The 21,174-nt window shown below is 37.4% G+C and overlaps 1 protein-coding gene across 1 annotated transcript in view; it reads left to right on the top strand.

Moving 5' to 3' along the window:
- Positions 1-21,174, top strand: part of ANO2 (anoctamin 2) — an 850,080-nt gene that overhangs the window by 116,427 nt on the left and 712,479 nt on the right. The window contains exon 4 of the mRNA XM_053718733.1: positions 12,904-13,002. Within this exon, the coding sequence (XP_053574708.1) occupies positions 12,904-13,002 (99 nt within the window). The remainder of the gene's footprint in view (positions 1-12,903; positions 13,003-21,174) is intronic.

Genomic DNA, 21,174 nt, shown 5'->3' on the forward strand with positions numbered 1-21,174 from the left:
ACGTGCTCGTGCACGATTCCCTCATAGGAAACAATGGGGCTGTTTAAGCTGAAAAAAACCCTAACACCTGCAAAAAAGCCGCGTTCAGCTCCTAACGCAACCCCATTGTTTGCTATGGGGAAACACTTCCTACGTCTGCACCTAACACTCTAACATGTACCCCGAGTCTAAACACCCCTAACCTTACACTTGTTAACCCCTAATCTGCCACCCCCGCTATCGCTGACACCTGCATATTTTTTTAACCCCTAATCTGCCGCTCCGTAAACCGCCGCTACTTACATTATCCCTATGTACCCCTAATCTGCTGCCCCTAACACCGCCGACCCCTATATTATATTTATTAACCCCTAATCTGCCCCCCACAATGTCGCCTCCACCTGCCTACACTTATTAATCCCTAATCTGCCGAGCGGACCGCACCGCTATTATAATAAAGTTATTAACCCCTAATCCTCCTCACTCCCGCCTCAATAACCCTATAATAAATAGTAATAACCCCTAATCTGCCCTCCCTAACATTGCCGACACCTAACTTCAAACATTAACCCCTAATCTGCCGAATGGAGCTCACCGCTATTCTAATAAATGTATTAACCCCTAAAGCTAAGTCTAACCCTAACACTAACACCCCCCTAAATTAAATATAATTTAAATCTAACAAAATAAATTAACTCTTATTAAATAAATTATTCCTATTTAAAGCTAAATACTTACCAGTAAAATAAATCCTAATATAGCTACAATATAAATTATAATTATGTTACAGCTATTTTAGGATTAATATTTATTTTACAGGTAACTTTGTATTTATTTTAACCAGGTACAATAGCTATTAAATAGTTAAGAACTATTTAATAGCTAAAATAGTTAAAATAATTACAAAATTACCTGTAAAATAAATCCTAACCTAAGTTACAATTAAACCTAACACTACACTATCAATAAATTAATTAAATAAAATACCTACAATTACCTACAATTAAACCTAACACTACACTATCAATAAATAAATTAAATACAATTCCTACAAATAAATACAATTAAATAAACTAACTAAAGTACAAAAAATAAAAAAGAACTAAGTTACAAAAAATAAAAGAATATTTACAAACATTAAAAATAAATTACAACAATTTTAAACTAATTACACCTACTCTAAGCCCCCTAATAAAATAACAAAGACCCCCAAAATAAAAAAATGCCCTACTCTATTCTAAATTACAAAAGTTCAAAGCTCTTTTACCTTACCAGCTCTTAAAAGGGCCCTTTGCGGGGCATGCCCCAAAGAATTCAGCTCTTTTGCCTGTAAAAAAAAAAACATACAATACCCCCCCCAACATTACAACCCACCACCCACATACCCCTAATCTAACCCAAACCCCCCTTAAATAAACCTAACACTAAGCCCCTGATGATCTTCCTACCTTGTGTTCACCTTGCCGGGTTCACCGATCGGTCCAGAAGAGGGTCCGAAGTCTTGATCCAAGCCCAAGTGGGGGGCTGAAGAGTGACGTCCATCCTCGGGCTGAAGTCTGGATCCAAGCGGCGGCTGAAGAAATCCATCATCGGGATGAAGTCGGAAGTCCATCATCGGGATGAAGTCTTCTATCAAGCCGCATCTTCAATCTTCTTTCTTCCGGAGCGGAGCGGAGCCATCTTCTTCCCAGCGGACGCGGATCCAACCTCTTCAAGCGACGCCTACTAGCCGAATGATGGTTCCTTTAAGGGACGTCATCCAAGATGGCGTCCCTCGAATTCCGATTGGCCAATCGGAATTAAGGTAGGAAAATTCTGATTGGGTGATGGAATCAGCCAATCAGAATCAAGTTCAATCCGATTGGCTGATCCAATCAGCCAATCAGATTGAGCTTGCATTCTATTGGCTGTTCCGATCAGCCAATAGAATGCAAGCTCAATCTGATTGGCTGATTGGATCAGGCAATCGGATTGAACTTGATTCTGATTGGCTGATTCCATCAGCCAATCAGAATTTCCCTACCTTAATTCCGATTGGCTGATAGAATCCTATCAGCCAATCGGAATTCGAGGGACGCCATCTTGGATGACGTCCCTTAAAGGAACCGTCATTCGGCTAGTAGGCGTCGCTTGAAGAGGTTGGATCCGCGTCCGCTGGGAAGAAGATGGCTCCGCTCCGGAAGAAAGAAGATTGATGATGCGGCTTGATAGAAGACTTCATCCCGATGATGGACTTCCGACTTCATCCCAATGATGGATTTCTTCAGCTGCCGCTTGGATCCAGACTTCAGCCCGAGGATGGACGTCACTCTTCAGCCCCCCACTTGGGCTTGGATCAAGACTTCGGACCCTCTTCTGGACCGATCGGTGAACCCGGTGAGGTGAACACAAGGTAGGAAGATCTTCAGGGGCTTAGTGTTAGGTTTATTTAAGGGAGGTTTGGGTTAGATTAGGGGTATGTGGGTGGTGGGTTGTAATGTTGGGGGGGGTATTGTATGTTTTTTTTTTTACAGGCAAAAGAGCTGAATTCTTTGGGGCATGCCCCGCAAAGGGCCCTTTTAAGAGCTGGTAAGGTAAAAGAGCTTTGAACTTTTGTAATTTAGAATAGGGTAGGGCATTTTTTTATTTTGGGGGTCTTTGTTATTTTATTAGGGGGCTTAGAGTAGGTGTAATTAGTTTAAAATTGTTGTAATTTATTTCTAATGTTTGTAAATATTTTTTTATTTTTTGTAACTTAGTTCTTTTTTATTTTTTGTACTTTAGTTAGTTTATTTAATTGTATTTATTTGTAGGAATTGTATTTAATTTATTTATTGATAGTGTAGTGTTAGGTTTAATTGTAGGTAATTGTAGGTATTTTATTTAATTAATTTATTGATAGTGTAGTGTTAGGTTTAATTGTAACTTAGGTTAGGATTTATTTCACAGGTAATTTTGTAATTATTTTAACTATTTTAGCTATTAAATAGTTCTTAACTATTTAATAGCTATTGTACCTGGTTAAAATAAATACAAAGTTACCTGTAAAATAAATATTAATCCTAAAATAGCTATAATATAATTATAATTTATATTGTAGCTATATTAGGGTTTATTTTACAGGTAAGTATTTAGCTTTAAATAGGAATAATTTATTTAATAAGAGTTAATTTATTTCATTAGATTTAAATTATATTTAACTTAGGGGTGTGTTAGGGTTAGGGTTAAACTTAGCTTTAGGGGTTAATCCATTTATTACAGTAGCGGCGAGATTCGGTCGGCAGATTTGGGGTTAATAATTGAAGTTAGGTGTCGGCGATGTTAGGGAGGGCAGATTAGGGGTTAATACTATTTATTATAGGGTTATTGAGGCGGGACTGAGGCAGATTAGGGGTTAATAACTTTATTATAGTAGCGGTGCGGTCCGCTCGGCAGATTAGGGGTTAATAAGTGTAGGCAGGTGGAGGCGACGTTGAGGGGGGCAGATTAGGGGTTAATAAATATAATATAGGGGTCGGCGGTGTTAGGGGCAGCAGATTAAGGGTACATAAGGGTAACGTAGGGAGCGGCGCTTTGCGGTCGGCAGATTAGGGGTTAATTATTGTAGGTAGCTGGCGGCGACGTTGTGGGGGGCAGGTTAGGTTTTAATAAATATAATATAGGGGTCGGCGGTGTTAGGGGCAGCAGATTAGGGGTACATAAGTATAGCGTAGGTGGCGGTCGGCAGATTAGGGGTTAATAAAATTTAATAGAGTGGTGGCGATGTGGGGGGACCTCGGTTTAGGGGTACATAGGTAGTTTATGGGTGTTAGTGTACTTTAGAGCACAGTAGTTAAGAGCTTTATAAACCGGCGTTAGCCCAGAAAGCTCTTAACTACTGACTTTTTTCTGCGGCTGGAGTTTTGTCGTTAGAATTCTAACGCTCACTTCAGACACGACTCTAAATACCGGCGTTAGAAAGATCCCATTGAAAAGATAGGATACGCAATTGACGTAAGGGGATCTGCGGTATGGAAAAGTCGCGGCTGGAAAGTGAGCGTTAGACCCTTTCCTGACTGACTCCAAATACCGGCGGTAGCTTAAAACCAGCGTTAGGAGCCTCTAACGCTGGTTTTCACGGCTACCGCCAAACTCTAAATCTAGGCCACTTTTTCTAACTTTGACCCCCAAAATCTCTTACACATCTACAAGTACCAAAAAACACCCATTCTAAATAGTTTCTAAATTTTTTCCTGAGTTTAGAAATACCCAATGTTTACACGTTCTTTGCTTTTTTGCAAGTTATAGGGCAATAAATATAAGTAGCACTTTGCTATTTCCAAACCATTTTTTTTCTTCTTCAAAATTAGCAATAGTTACATTGTAACACTGATATCTGTCAGGAATCCCTGAATAACCCTTCACATGTATATATTTCTTTTAGTAGACAACCCAAAGTATTGATCTAGGCCCATTTTGGTATATTTCATGCAACCATTTCACCCCCAAATGCTATCAATTTTTTTTTTAACTTTTTTTACTAACTTTTTTCAGAAACCTTAGGTTTCTCAATGAAATTATTTACAAACAGCTTGTACAATTATGGCACAAATGGTTGTAAATGCGCACCACACTTGTATTATGTCCAACAGTTAAGGGGTTAATTAGGTGGTTTGTAGGGTTAATTTTAGATTTAGTGTAGAGATCAGCCTCCCACATGACACATCCCACCCTAATCCCTCCCTGACCCCCCTCAAACAGCTCTCTTCTGTCCCCCACCTCACAATTGTAACCGCCAGCTTAAGTACTTTTTTTTTTTGGCCATCTTGGGTACTGGCAGCTGTCTGCCAGTACCCAGTTTGCCAAAAAAAAATCTGTAGTGAAGCTGCCCCCCTCATTATGCTCCCCCCTCCCCCTCCCAGATACCCTGCCCAACATTTATTCCACCCTCTCTCTCCTTCCCATATATTTTTCAGATTAATTAATGTTAATGTGCCAGGCACGTCCTTGATCAGTATTGACCAGTCTTTGTAGGACGTGCCTGGCACGTTCTTGGTCATTAAGGGGTTAAAGGGACATGAAACCCCAAAATTTTTTTCATGATTAAGATAGAACATACAATTTTAAGCGATTTTCCATTATACTTCTATTATCTAATTTTCTCAGTTTTCTTGGTATCCTTTTCTGAAAAAGACACATAGGTATGCTCAGGAGCTGGGCGCTAGCTGCTGATTTGTGGCTGTACATTTATGTAAATTGTCATTGGCTTACTAATGTGTTCAGCTACCTCCTAGTAGTTCATTGCTGCTCCTTCAATAAAAGATACCAAGACAATAAAGCAAAATCAAAAATAGAAGTAAATTGAAAAGTAGTTTAAAAATACATGTCCTATCTGAATCATAAAAGAAAAAAAAATTGTCCCTAAGCTATAACATTTATTTATCTATATAATTGAAATTACAGTACCACAGTAGGTGAGTATGAGACTCTGAGTTTATTACATTAAAATTACATTAATCTCCTCACAAATGTGTAATCAAGGACAACTTTTGCAGGAAACTTTAATTATTTATTTTGCACGCTGTTGCTGAAAAATATGTGTGTGTTTGTTCCACTTCCTCCCAGAGAGGCAGGAGTGTCTCAGTCAAGTAATTCAAGTAATAGAAACAAACTGCAAAGCTCAGATAGCGCAAATATCATGCTTGAGAAAGTGCAATTTTTGCGCTCCACTCGTAATACCAGTGGCCGCAATGTGATTGTATCCTCCTTAGACTCCAATGGGAGCCTCGTTCTCATGCCTCGTTCTCATGCCGTGAGACATGACTTGAGAACAAGCACAGCGAAGGGGGTAAGTCGTACAGTGATGGCTGCAAATTGTAAATATATATGTATATCATTATATACATATATATTTATTTGTTAATATGTGTATATACATATATTAACACATAAATATATATGTATATAAGCATAAATATTTACTGGGAACACACAGTTCCCATAGACCACAATATAAAGGCACTTTTCAATGCCGTTTTTTTCCTAACACCCCATACCTGCCAACTTTAGCCCCCAAACACTGGCTGGTGCAGTTATTTTATTTAAAAATTAAAAAGCTACAATTTTTATTTTTTAATAAAAACACAACACTGTACTTTGGGGCATTTGGGGCACATTTATAAAATTAATCAGAGATCTCTGGTTAATTTTTTAAGCAGCAATTACTACCACGAGCTTGTGGTACCAATAACCAGCCACTTATAATATTTGAACAGTTTAAAAGTCAGATTGCGTCAGATAAACAAGTAAAAGGGTTTTTTCATAAATGACTAAAAACTATTACATCTTTTCCTCTAACAATTTTTGCTTACTCTGCCTTTTTATAGGTCCGAGTTTTTTAAGGGGTATGTTTCCTCCTATAATTGGACAAATAATTAAGATATTAGAAGACCACATGGATGAGAAGAGGGAAAGAAAGACTAGTTATGTTAATATTATGCTATTTACTCATTTGTTGTGTTAATTTTCTCTACCTAGTTATTGGAGCTCTCTGCTTCTGTACAATGCATGAGAAGAATTGTCAATTATAAATAGAGGAATCACGAAATGTGTGTTTAACTCTATAAGGTAATGAAGGTTGACTCAAGTTCCAGATATTTATTATTGGATAAGATGACATCAGTTCTCAGATTCTAAAACATTGTTGTTGTTGTTTTTTCATATGTATCATCCTGGTATTTTTCCATGTGATAAAAATTCCTCAATTAAAAAAGGAGAAAATTACTGTATTTGCTTGAGCGCAATTCAATTTAATGCTGATGCTCCGTCTAAGGATTGACATTTAAGGAGAAAATCCTACAGTTACACTACAATTTGACCCCCAATAATGTACTTTTTATTATTAAAATATATATTTCTATATATATCTGATACTGTTCATGTAAAATACATATCTATAACTATATATCTATAGGAATAGATATATATGTTTGGGTATATATATATATATATATATATATATATATATATGTATATATATATTTATATATATATGTATATATATATATATATATATATATATATATGTATATATATATTTATATATATATGTATATATATATATATATATATATATATATATATGTGTGTGTGTGTGTGTGTGTGTATTTAAGAATAAATAAAAAATATTCTGCTAGATGGAGAACATCGGAACATAAAATATTAATATTTCCTGTCCGGTTTAGTGTTCTTGAATATAGGAGGTCGGGTTAGTGTGTGAGTATGGGTGTTAGTTTTTTTATGCAATATTTTTTTATTCCCCCCTTCGGGTTTATGCTAGTGAGCACACTTTTTACTTTCAACCTGTAATACGAGCACAACCCGGCATGTGCAAAAATAATCCATCTAGCAAAGTTAAAGCATGATCAGGACTGTTAATTTGAGCTCCACTCATAATCTAGCCCTAAATAAGAATTTAGAAATTATCAGTGTGTCACTGTGTGCATCTAGATAAGGGTTTTACCATTGCAGAACTTAAGTTCTACTGTCAAATAATGTTTGCTGTAAAAGTCCTCTTATGAGCATGGGATATAAACAGACTGCAGCTAGAACAGATATCTCCCAGCAACCCCAGCAAAGGTAAAGCTATTCCTTTGCAATCTTGTAAAAACCAGAGCTGCCTTGCGGGACAGTGACAAGAAGTTTTGGGCCCTTCACACATTAAGTTAAAATTAGAAATAAAAAAGGAAATCCTTTTAAAATGTTGAGTAGAATATTACATATTACAATGATTTATATTAAAGTGACGATAAATACTATACTTTTTTAAATGCTAGGACTTACCAATGCTATAAAGGGAACTTTCAGTCATAAAATATGAAAAACTTCATGCTGAAAGTTCCTTTATTTGACTGCAGTTTATGCAGTGTTGAGCGCCTCCGACTGCCCACTGCAAAATATTATTTTTTCAATCAGGTGACATTTCCACCTCTTAGCCAATAGCTGTGCTAGCCTTATGGCATAATGCTGAATGGCTAGCGTGGCTATTGGCTAAGAGGTGAAAACTTCACCTCAGTGAATCAATAGTGTTTTGCTATGGGTGGCAAGAGTTGCGCAGCTCAGCATAAATTTGAGGGCAAATAAACAAACTTTCAGCATTAAGTTCTTGATACTTTATGACTTAAAGTCCCCTTTATTTATAGCACTGGTAAGTCCTAGCGTTTCAAAAACTCTAGGATTTATTTTACTATCACTATAAGTATAAATCCTTGCTTAGTGCTTTTTTATTACAACAATGAAACAGGCTGTTTTATATCCATTGAAAAAAAAAAAATCAGCCAGTATTTTTCCACCAAGTTTATTTGTAATGTACAACACAATGTAGAAAACCTGGACCAGGTTTTGATTGATACTATGTGCCCAATTTATTATTGGTTGACAGAATTCGCAAAATTCATCTTTGCATGAAACAATGCTTGGACACACAAGAGCAGGAGCTGTCAATCAGTCTAGTCGCATAAGTATAATGTGATTTTTATCCACCACCTCTGAGACAGTGCAGAGGTTAAGAAACAATGGCCTTAAGACTACTGCTTCTTAACTATTGATTTCAGTCCCACTACTGCAATCCTGCACAGCAAGGTTTCCAAAGCTGTCCTGCAGCTGGATAAACTGAGCTCTGTTTGTCATTTGTGGCTGAGAGGAGAACTGCAACTTCATTTGCCTTTTGTTATTTTCCATCAGTCTTCAATTTAAACATGTCCCAGATATAATGAAATCAACTTAAAGTGAATAACAGCATTAAAAATGTTGAATAAAAAATAGAGATGTTTTAATTCTGCTCTTTCATACATGAACATCTTATTTAAAGGGGCACTCAAGTCAAAATAAACTTTTATGATTCAGATAAAGCATGCAGTTTTAAGACACCTTCCAATTTACCTCCATTATCAAATTTTGCACAGTATTTTTATATTCACACTTTCTGGGGAACAATATCCTTACTGAGCATGTGCACAAGCTCACACGGTATACATATACTAATCTGTGATTGACTGATGTCTGTCACATGATATAGGGGGCTGGAAAATAGGAGAAAAAATTAATTTGTCAGAAAAAAAAATAACTGCTTATTTGAAATTCAGAGTAAGGAGCCGATTTATTAAAGTGCGGACGGACATGATACGATGTAGCGTATCATGTCCGCCGCACATCGATAAATGCCGATGTTGTTGGCATTTATCATTGCACAAGCAGTTCTTGTGAACTGCTTGTGCAATGTTGCCCCCTGCAGATTTGCAAGGGGTGTCAATCAGCCCAATCATATAGGATTGGGCGGATTGATGTCCGCAGCCTCAGAGCAGGCGGACAAGTTATGGATCAGCGGTCTTTAGACCGCTGCTTCATAACTTCTGTTTCCGGCGAACCTGAAGGCTTGTGTGGAAACAGGGGGATCAGGAGCCATTCGGCCCTTGATAAATTGGCCGCTTAGATGTCCGCAGCCTCAGAGCAGACGGATAGGTTATGAAGGCTCGCGCAGAAACAGGGGCATCAAGCTCCATTCGGAGCTTGATAATTCGGCCCCTATGTGATATTGCATAGTCTTTTTATTATTCACTTGTTAATTATGTGATTATATTGCATTGAGTGGTCCTTTAAGAACAATGTCCCTTTAAATAAGCACATACAAATAAATATGCATGCAGTTTATCAGTTATTATAAACAATCTAGGATACAAGAGGGAGAACAGATTGTATCTAACATATATATATATAAATATTGGAAAGATTTGTTGAATAAGTTATTGTTTCAAGCATATCTAGTAAGGATCTTTAAAAGTAAGATATCTAGTATTGTCTGAATGAAAATTAGATAAGACTTAGTAAGGCCTTGGTTGTTTCTTTTTTCTTTTTATTTTAGAGTATTTATTTTATAGTATCTGTCTACACAGGGTAACAATCCCACATAGATATGTTAAAGTTTGTGTAATTTCTACTCTTGAAACTTACAACACATCTTGTGTTAAGAGAAAAGTTTAATACTTCAGATAAGCAACATTTTTAGGCTGCTACTTGTAGATGACTTATATAGATCACTACTTCCATCAAAGATTTGACAATGACAAATGGTTTAGACAACTTGTGACTTACAGTACACCTTTAAAGGGTTCTCTAACTATCTGTCTGTATGCAGAATATCTTCAGCCACTAAATAGTTCGCCCTTAAGTCGGAACCGCTGAATTGGAAATCACTCTCACTTACTCTTACATCTAATAGATACCAGATATGAGATACCCATACAAACATTGTTGATTGCCCATAACAGATTATTTAATTCTCATACAAGTGCAGGAAAAGTTGCATACATATTTCTCAACTATTGGTACCTAATCTGTGGTAAGCATGAAGAGACCAACATGATGTTCTCTATCTGTTAAGACAAGTAGGTCGCTCTTTACATGACTTTCTGCCAGTCTTATGTAGTAGTAGTAAATCCTGCATCTAAGTCCTACAGCCTTAAAATTTGACGACTGAGGATTGGGACCTTAGTGGCTCATCTTTACCTATATCCTCTGATAAAAGCATAGCCTAATTCAGCCCCATTTCTGTAAAACTGCCAAGAGCATATACGAGACACACTTTGAACATGTTATGATTGTTCTGTTTGTTTTGTTTTATTTTGTTTGATGTTATAAAATTGAGACACAATGGTTCTTTCCCCCTGGCCTAGAAACTACTTATTATACCTAGTCCTATTGTTGTATATGTAGGCAAAATTTCTCTATGTGGATACAGGCTTAATTTCAGAAAAAATCTTGTGTATTTCTATGTCATCTAATGTTTTACTTTGCTCCTGTGATCTGCGAATCACACCATGGTATTATAGATCTCTATGGGGGAACTAACTGTATAACTGTATGCTGTATCTGTTTCCTGTCTCCCAATAAAAAAGAAATAAAAAAAAAAAAAAAAGTATCAATTTTAATAGACAAATGTTTATTAAAGGGCCATTAAAGTGAAAATTAAACGATTTATGATTTAGAAAGTGCATGCAATTTTAATAGACTTTTCAATATATTGCCATAATCAGGTTTACTTTGTACCTTTGGTAATCTTTGTTGAAAAGCATACTTAGGTAGATTTAGGAGCAGCAACACACTACTGAGAACTGGCTAGTGATTGGAGGCTGCACATCAATGCCCTTGCATTTGGCTCACCAGATGTGTTCTGTTCACAGTAGAGCATTGCTGCTCTAGAGTTGACTTTAAAGGGACATGAAACCCAAAATGTTCCTTTTGTGATTCAGAGAGAACATACATTTTAAATAACTTTCCAATATATTTAAATTTTCTTCATTTTCTTGTTATTCTTTGTTGAAAAGCAGGAAGCTAAGTTCAGGAGCGTGCACATGTCTGCAGTACTATACGTCAGCCATTTTGCAACTTTATTAAACCTTAGCAACTAGATGACAGCACTATTTCCTGTCGTGTAGTGATCCAGACATGTGCACGCTACCTATCTGGATATCTCTTCAACAAAAGATAAAAAAAAAAAAAAAAATACAAGAGAACAAAGCAAATTTGATAATAGAAGTAAATTGGAAACTTTTGAAAAATTGTATACTCTGGGGCAGATTTACTAATGTGTGGGCGGACATCGATAAATGCTGGCAGCATACGCTAGCAGGGGGTGTCAATCAACCCGATCGTATCCAATCGGGCTGATTGCTGTCCGCCGCCTCAGAGGACAGGTTAAGGAGAAGCAGTCTTGCAACCGCTGCTTCTTAATTTCTGCTGATTCATAAATCGATCTCTTAGTCTGAATCATGCCCCTTTAACTAGGCATTCTACCCCTTTGCAGGTGTTAAACACAAAGTTATATGCAAACCAAAATTGCCATAATCAAATTAACAAATAAAAATTAAATTAGAGCATTTTGTCATCTTGCTACCCCCAAGCAGAATGCATCGTGCAATTTCTCAGGCATGGATGCATCACTCCAATTATGTTACCAATTACACCTTAAAATATCCTAAAGATGAGATGATGAGGAAATGTTTTAGTCATCTAATTCTCACAATTTACAGTTAAGTGCCGTGTCATCGTAGTTTATTCCCAAGCTGTGATCTATGAGTTTATATTTGTCAGAAGCATACAAGGTTACAGTATCATGATACCCTATTGTATTACAGTTTGTTGGTGACTTAATTGGTGAGTCATTTTGTGACTGTTTATTAATTAGACTATCAGTTCTTTCATTGTACCTATTGTGATTTTAGGATTATAATTCCCTGTATGTTTTTTTCCATCTTTGTCTGATTATACATACCTACCCATTTAAAATTATCTTTTATACTTATTTGTAACAGAAACAGTTTTTCACCAGTGTTTTTACTTAATGCTGGGTGGGTAGGACTAAAAAGGAAAATAAAAAAGATTTGTTAAGAAATTATATATACATTTGTTTATCATTTATATTTGTTTGTTTTTATGTGTTTTTTTTTTTAAATAAATTGGATGCAAGAGGTTATAGATCCTGAAATTTGGTATGTTATTCACTAAATAGTTTTAAAATTAAATTAAAATGATCATATTTTCTGTGTGCACATGCATGTGTTTTGTATAGGGAAGGTGAATGTTTTTATTTTTAAGGATCTGCCTGTCTATCATCTATCTATCTATCTATCTATCTATCTATCTATCTATCTATCTATCTATCTATCTATCTATCTATCTATCTATCTATCTATCTATCTATCTTTCTGTTTGTCTGTCTGTCTGCCTGTCTGTCTATCTATCTGTCTGTCTATCTATCTATATATAATCTTTATAGAGGTAATCTTTATGTTGCTTTAAATGCAAAGGAATGCATTTATACTTTATATTATAAAGAATGTGTTTTAAAAATGTTAACATACTTTATACTGTTGTTTTTTTTTTAAATCTAATTTTTTGCCTTCTTTTCAGAATAAGAACCAAGGACTGAATTTTGTACGGATTCATGCACCTTGGCATGTACTAAGTCGAGAGGCAGAATTCCTCAAAATAAAGGTTCCCACCAAAAAGGTATGGAAAAATATTTGGGTGTTTTGTCTGCGTGCACGTGCGTGTGTTTTGTATAGGGATGGGTGAATCTTTGTGTTTTGCCATTTGAATAGTAGAGTTAACACTGCCCTTGATATTTGTTTTAATTCAATAACATGTATATAACTTTCAAGCACATGTAATCAAGAATGAACATTCAGATGATTATATTTTATTTATAAAATTGTCCTCTATAGTATGTTGGAATCTATGTCTGACAGTGTACTAAAACTTTAATGACACAATAATACAATGCTTCAGTGGAGGATTCTCAGGTTTTTTTAAAGGTGAAAGTGCATTGAAAGCTATAAGCGTCATTATTTGGGAGGGTGCGATTGGGGCTTTGTCAGGTCCTCTGCACTCTCAAAAGTTCCCAGACACAATTGTGCTTCCTGAAAGGAAATAAATATGTGTTGATTATTGCAGATTATTTAGATTTAATAAGACCACATGTGATATATACACTTTATTTGCTCTTGTTTATTGCTTTAATAAAATTAATTTTATATCTGCATCTTCTTCCTGAGGCTGCACTGACCTGGAGACCTTACCCTCACAGATGTACTCAGGATTAAATGGTTCTGGAGATTTCCTCTTGGGTTGTCTATTTTATTCAGGAGGACATAGGAGCTAAGATAGGGTTGGTGCAAGTTACAGTGTCTAGAAATGGTCTATCCTTTTTTTTTTATTATTATTCAGACCTTAAACGGACAGTTTACCCAAAAACATTATCTCTTTAATTTGTTTCCAATGATCCATTTTACCTGCTGGAGTGTATTAAGTATTTTACAAATAGTTTCTCTATACTGAATGTTTCCATACATAAGAATATGCTATTGACAAACTGTCACTTAGATTACGAGTTTTGCGTTAGAGGCTGTGCGGTGCTAACCAGCAGTTTTCTCTCACCGCTCACTTACCTACAGCGCTGGTATTACGAGTTTTCAGAAACCCGGCGTTAAGACAAGAAGTGAGCGTTGAACAAAATTTTGCTCATTACCGCACTCCAATACCAGCGCTGCTTAAGTCAGCGGTGAGCTGGTGTAACGTGCTTGTGCATGATTTCCCCATAGGTATCAATGGGGAGAGGCAGCTGAAAAAAAGTCTAACACCTGCAAAAAAGCAACGTAAAACTCCTTAACACAGCCCCATTAATTTCTATGGGGAAATAAAAGTTATGTCTACACCTAACACCCTAACATGAACCCTGAGTCTAAACACCCCTAATCTTACACTTATTAACCCCTAATATGCTGCCCCCAACATCGCCGACACCTGCATTATATTATTAACCCCTAATCTGCCGCTCCGGACACCGCCGCCACCTACATTATATGTATTAACCCCTAATCTGCTGCCCCCAACATCGCCGCCACCTACATTATATTTAATAACCCCTAATCTGCCGCCCCAATATCGCCGCCACCTACCTACACTTATTAACCCCTAATCTGCTGCCCCCAACGTCGCCCCCACTATAATAAACATATTAACCCCTAAACCGCTGCACTCCCGCCTCACAAACATTAGTTAAATATTATTAACCCCTAATCTGCCGTCCCTAACATCGCCGCCACCTACCTACATTTATTAACCAAGTTAAGAGAAAGCAAGAATTTAGAAGTGCGCTTAGGAACTAATACCAAGCACCTCTCTAAGAGACACTATCCCTAAAAAGTGTCAAGATGTATTAAAAATGGTGTGTTAAGCTTTTTAGGGCTTATAGATAGAGAGGGCGCCAAAGGCTAAAGGTATCAGACACCAATATAGTGTTAAAAATTATTTAATAAAAAACAACATATAGACATAAGAATCAACATATAAACATAAAATCAACCAATCTAAATAGGGACGTCTCCCTAGGTATTTTTAAATTCCTATGTAACAGCTTGTTGCTAAAATGTATTAAATATAAGAGTTCAGATAGACAAAAAATACATGTATGATCTGTAAAAATGCAAAAATCAGTTAATAGCTAAAACTAAAGATAGATAAAACAAACACCTTTATACGTTAGGCTAGAAAATTAGATATGCATATGCCCAAAGGATACAGCAGATATTCACTGTGAGATATAGATTAGTGTGTTATTTTCCAATAGAGGAGATTAGTCCTGAAAATGTCCAGTATATTTGAAAACGTAGTAAAGTGCTTTGTGTTAAAATTATAACAGTGTTGAAGCAGTATTATACTTTACTTTACCGCCTGTGAAGTCTTCAGTCACACCAGGGACCGCTGCGGGAGCCAAGACAGTCTCTCCCGAGTTGCAAACACAGATCACACACGTGTGTATGGACGGCCGTGTACGGACGGCGTCTGACGTCACGCCTGGTCCGTTTGTTTCTTATGTAGGCTGTATAATAGCGTGCTGATATTCAGTGTTACCAAATTGTAGATGTTGTCAACTTCTTCAGTTCACAAGCCCCCTATTCATAGGTTTTATGCTTGCAGATACAGTTGGATATTTAGATTCATCCACACTGTCAGAACTTTGTAGTAAGGAAATTAACCCGGGTTAAAATAGCGATGTTGTTCATAGATGGGGTGAACTTTATTCACTCTTAGTATGCTGCTACAAAGTCACAAGGTAATCGACGCGTTTCACCCACCTGTGGGCTTTATCAAGATGATTGTGACTTGTAGCAGCATACTAAGAGTGAATAAAGTTCACCCCATCTATGAACAACATCGCTATTTTAACCCGGGTTAATTTCCTTACTACAAAGTTCTGACAGTGTGGATGAATCTAAATATCCAACTGTATCTGCAAGCATAAAACCTATGAATAGGGGGCTTGTGCACTGAAGAAGTTGACAACATCTACAATTTGGTAACACTGAATATCAGCACGCTATTATACAGCCTACATAAGAAACAAACGGACCAGGCGTGACGTCAGACGCCGTCCGTACACGGCCGTCCATACACACGTGTGTGATCTGTGTTTGCAACTCGGGAGAGACTGTCTTGGCTCCCGCAGCGGTCCCTGGTGTGACTGAAGACTTCACAGGCGGTAAAGTAAAGTATAATACTGCTTCAACACTGTTATAATTTTAACATAAAGCACTTTACTACGTTTTCAAATATACTGGACATTTTCAGGACTAATCTCCTCTATTGGAAAATAACACGCTAATCTATATCTCACAGTGAATATCTGCTGTATCCTTTGGGCATATGCATATCTAATTTTCTAGCCTAACGTATAAAGGTGTTTGTTTTATCTATCTTTAGTTTTAGCTATTAACTGATTTTTGCATTTTTACAGATCATACATGTATTTTTTGTCTATCTGAACTCTTATATTTAATACATTTTAGCAACAAGCTGTTACATAGGAATTTAAAAATACCTAGGGAGACGTCCCTATTTAGATTGGTTGATTTTATGTTTATATGTTGATTCTTATGTCTATATGTTGTTTTTTATTAAATAATTTTTAACACTATATTGGTGTCTGATACCTTTAGCCTTTGGCGCCCTCTCTATCTATAAGCCCTAAAAAGCTTAACACACCATTTTTACATTTATTAAACCCTAATCTGCCGCCCCCAATGTCGCCACCACTATATTAAAGGTATTAACCCCTAAACCTAAGTCTAACCCTAAACCTAACACCCACTAATTTAAATAAAATTTAAATAAATCTAAATAAATATTACTATCATTAATTAAATTATTCCTATTTAAAACTAAATACTTACCTGTAAAATAAACCGTGTAAGCTAGCTACAATATAACTAATAGTTACATTATAGCTAGTGTACGGCTAGATTTAGAGTTTTGTTGGTAAGGACCCGCGTAGCTAACGCCGGCTTTTTTCTGGCCGCACCATAAAAATAACTCTGGTATTGACAGTCCACATAAAGGCTGCGTTAGGCTCCAAAAAAGGAGCGTAGAGCATTTTTAACGCAGCTTCAACTCTCGATACCAGAGTTGCTTACGAAAGCGGCCAGACTCAAAAACGTGCTCGTGCACGATTCCCCCATAGAAAACAATGGGGCTGTTTGAGCTGAAAAAAAACCTAACACCTGCAAAAAAGCCGCGTTCAGCTCCTAACGCAGCCCCATTGTTTGCTATGCGGAAACACTTCCTACGTCTGCACCTAACACTCTAACATGTACCCCGAGTCTAAACACCCCTAACCTTACACTTATTAACCCCTAATCTGCTGCCCCCGCTATCGCTGACCCCTGCATATTATTATTAACCCCTAATCTGCCGCTCCGTAAACCGCCGCTACTTACATTATCCCTATGTACCCCTAATCTGCTGCCCTAACATCGCCGACCCCTATATTATATTTATTAACCCCTAATCTGCCCCCCACAACGTCGCCTCCACCTGCCTACACTTATTAACCCCTAATCTGCCTAGCGGACCTGAGCGCTACTATAATAAAGTTATTAACCCCTAATCCGCCTCACTAACCCTATAATAAATAGTATTAACCCCTAATCTGCCCTCCCTAACATCGCCGACACCTAACTTCAATTATTAACCCCTAATCTGCCGACTGGAGCTCACCGCTATTCTAATAAATGTATTAACCCCTAAAGCTAAGTCTAACCCTAACACTAACACCCCCCTAAATTAAATATAATTTTAATCTAACAAATATCCATACCAGGTTCACCGATCCGTTCTGAAGAGCTCCTCCGATGTCCTGATCCAAGCCCAAGCGGGGGGCTGAAGATGTCCATGATCCGGTAGAAGTCTTCATCCAAGCAGGGCAGAAGAGGTCTTCCATCCGATTGAAGTCTTCATCCAAGCAGGGCAGAAGAGGTCTTCCATCCGATTGAAGTCTTCATCCAGGCGGCATCTTCTATCGACATCCATCTGGAGCGGAGCAGCAGCATCCTGAAGACCTCCGACGCGGAACATCCATCCTGGCCGACGACTGAACGACGAATGACGGTTCCTTTAAATGACGTCATCCAAGATGGCGTCCCTCGAATTCCGATTGGCTGATAGGATTCTATCAGCCAATCGGAATTAAGGTAGGAATATTCTGATTGGCTGATGGAATCAGCCAATCAGAATCAAGTTCAATCCGATTGGCTGATCCAATCAGCCAATCAGATTGAGCTCGCATTCTATTGGCTGTTCCGATCAGCCAATAGAATGCAAGCTCAATCTGATTGGATGATTTGATCAGCCAATCGGATTGAACTTGATTCTGATTGGCTGATTCCATCAGCCAATCAGAATATTCCTACCTTAATTCCGATTGGCTGATAGAATGCTATCAGCCAATCGGAATTCGAGGGACGCCATCTTGGATGACGTCATTTAAAGGAACCGTCATTCGTCGTTCAGTCGTCGGCCAGGATGGATGTTCCGCGTCGGAGGTCTTCAGGATGCTGCCGCTCCGCTCCAGATGGATGTCGATAGAAGATGCCGCCTGGATGAAGACTTCAATCGGATGGAAGACCTCTTCTGCCCCGCTTGGATGAAGACTTCAATCGGATGGAAGACCTCTTCTGCCCCGCTTGGATGAAGACTTCTACCGGATCATGGACATCTTCAGCCCCCCGCTTGGGCTTGGATCAGGACATCGGAGGAGCTCTTCAGGAGGGATCGGTGAACCTGGTATGGTGAAGATAAGGTAGGAAGATCTTCAGGGGCTTAGTGTTAGGTTTATTTAAGGGGGGTTTGGGTTAGAGTAGGGGTATGTGGGTGGTGGGTTGTAATGTTGGGGGGGTATTGTTTGTTTTTTTTACAGGCAAAAGAGCTGAACTTCTTGGGGCATGCCCCGCAAAGGGCCCTGTTCAGGGCTGGTAAGGTAAAAGAGCTTTTAACTTTAGTAATTTAGAATAGGGTAGGGCATTTTTTATTTTGGGGGGCTTTGTTGTTTTATTAGGGGGCTTAGAGTAGGTGTAATTAGTTTAAAATTGTTGTAATATTTTTCTGATGTTTGTAGATATTTTTTTATTTTTTGTAACTTAGTTCTTTTTTATTTTTTGTACTTTAGTTAGTTTATTTCATTGTAGTTATTTGTAGATATTGTATTTAATTAATTTATTGATAGTGTAGTGTTAAGTTTAATTGTAGGTAATTGTAGGTATTTTATTTAATTAATTTAATGATAGTATAGTGTTAGGTTTAATTTAACTTAGGTTAGGATTTATTTTACAGGTAATATTGTAATTATTTTAACTAGGTAACTATTAAATAGTTCTTAACTATTTAATAGCTATTGTACATGGTTAAAATAATTACAAAGTTGCCTGTAAAATAAATATTAATCCTAAAATAGCTACAATGTAATTATAATTTATATTGTAGCTATATTAGGATTTATTTTACAGGTAAGTATTTAGCTTTAAATAGGAATAATTTATTTAATAAGAGTTAATTAATTTTGTTAGATTAAAATTATATTTAACTTAGGGGGGTGTTAATGTTAGGGTTAGACTTAGCTTTAGGGGTTAATACATTTATTAGAATAGCGGTGAGCTCCGGTCGGCAGATTAGGGGTTAATAATTGAAGTTAGGTGTCGGCGATGTTAGGGAGGGCAGATTAGGGGTTAATACTATTTATTATAGGGTTAGTGAGGCGGATTAGGGGTTAATAACTTTATTATAGTAGCGGTGCGGTCCGCTCGGCAGATTAGGGGTTAATAAGTGTAGGCAGGTGGAGGCGACGTTGAGGGGGGCAGATTAGGGGTTAATAAATATAATATAGGGGTCGGCGGTGTTAGGGGCAGCAGATTAGGGGTACATAAGGATAACGTAGGTGGCGGCGCTTTGCGGTCGGCAGATTAGGGGTTAATAAGTGTAGGTAGCTGGCAACGACGTTGTGGGGGGCAGATTAGGGGTTAATAAATATAATATAGGGGTCGGCGGTGTTAGGGGCAGCAGATTAGGGGTACATAAGAATAACGTAGTTGGCGGTCGGCAGATTAGGGGTTAAAAAAATTTAATCGAGTTGCGGCGATGTGGGGGGACCTCGGTTTAGGGGTACATAGGTAGTTTATGGGTGTTAGTGTACTTTAAATTACAGTAGTTAAGAGCTTTATAAACCGGCATTAGCCCAGAAAGCTCTTAACTACTGACTTTTTTCCTGCGGCTGGAGTTTTGTCGTTAGATTTCTAACGCTCACTTCAGACACGACTCTAAATACCGGAGTTAGAAAAATCCCATTGAAAAGATAGGATACGCAATTGACATAAGGGGATCTGCGGTATGGAAAAGTCGCGGCTGAAAAGTGAGCGTTAGACCCTTTTTTGAGTGACTCCAAATACCGGAGTTAGCCTAAAACCAGCGTTAGGAGCCTCTAACGTTGGTTTTCACGGCTAACGCCAAACTCCAAATCTAGGCCTTAGGGTTTATTTTTATTTTACAGTCAAGTTTGTATTTATTTTATCTAGGTAGAATAGTTATTAAATAGTTATTAACTATTTAATAACTACCTAGCTAAAATAAATACAAAAGTACCTGTAAAATAAAACCTAACCTAAGTTACACTAACACCTAACACTACACTATAATTAAATAAATTAACTAAATTAAATACAATTAAATAAATTAAATTAAATTAGCTAAAGTAAAAAAAAAACACTACATTACAGAAAATAATAAACAAATTGCAGAAATGTAAATTAATTACACCTAATCTAATAGCCCTATTATAATAAAAAAAAAAACCAAAATAAAAAAAACCCCTAGCCTAAACTAAGCTACCAATAGCCCTTAAAAGGGCCTTTTGTGGTGCATAGCCCCAAAGTAATCAGCTCTTTTACCTGTAAAAAAAAAATACAAACAACCCCCCCCAACAGTAAAACCCACCACCCACACAACCAACCCCCTAAATAAAATACTATCTAAAAAAACCTAAGCTCCCCATTGCCCTGAAAAGGGCATTTGGATGGGCATTGCCATTAAAAGGGCAGTTAGCTCTTTTGCTGCCCAAACCCTAATCTAAAAAATAAAACCCACCCAATACACCCTTTAAAAAAACCTAACACTAACCCCCTGAAGATCAACTTACCGGAAGAAGTCTTCATCCAAGCCGGGCCGAAGTCCTCAATGAAGCCGGGAGAAGTCTTCATCCAAGCCGGGCGAAGTGGTCCTCCAGATGGGCAGAAGTCTTCATCCAAGCCGGGCAGAAGTGGTCCTCCAGACGGGCAGAAGTCTTCATCCAGACGGCAT

This window comes from Bombina bombina, chromosome 6 (assembly GCF_027579735.1).
Source record: "Bombina bombina isolate aBomBom1 chromosome 6, aBomBom1.pri, whole genome shotgun sequence".
Lineage (NCBI taxonomy): Eukaryota > Metazoa > Chordata > Amphibia > Anura > Bombinatoridae > Bombina > Bombina bombina.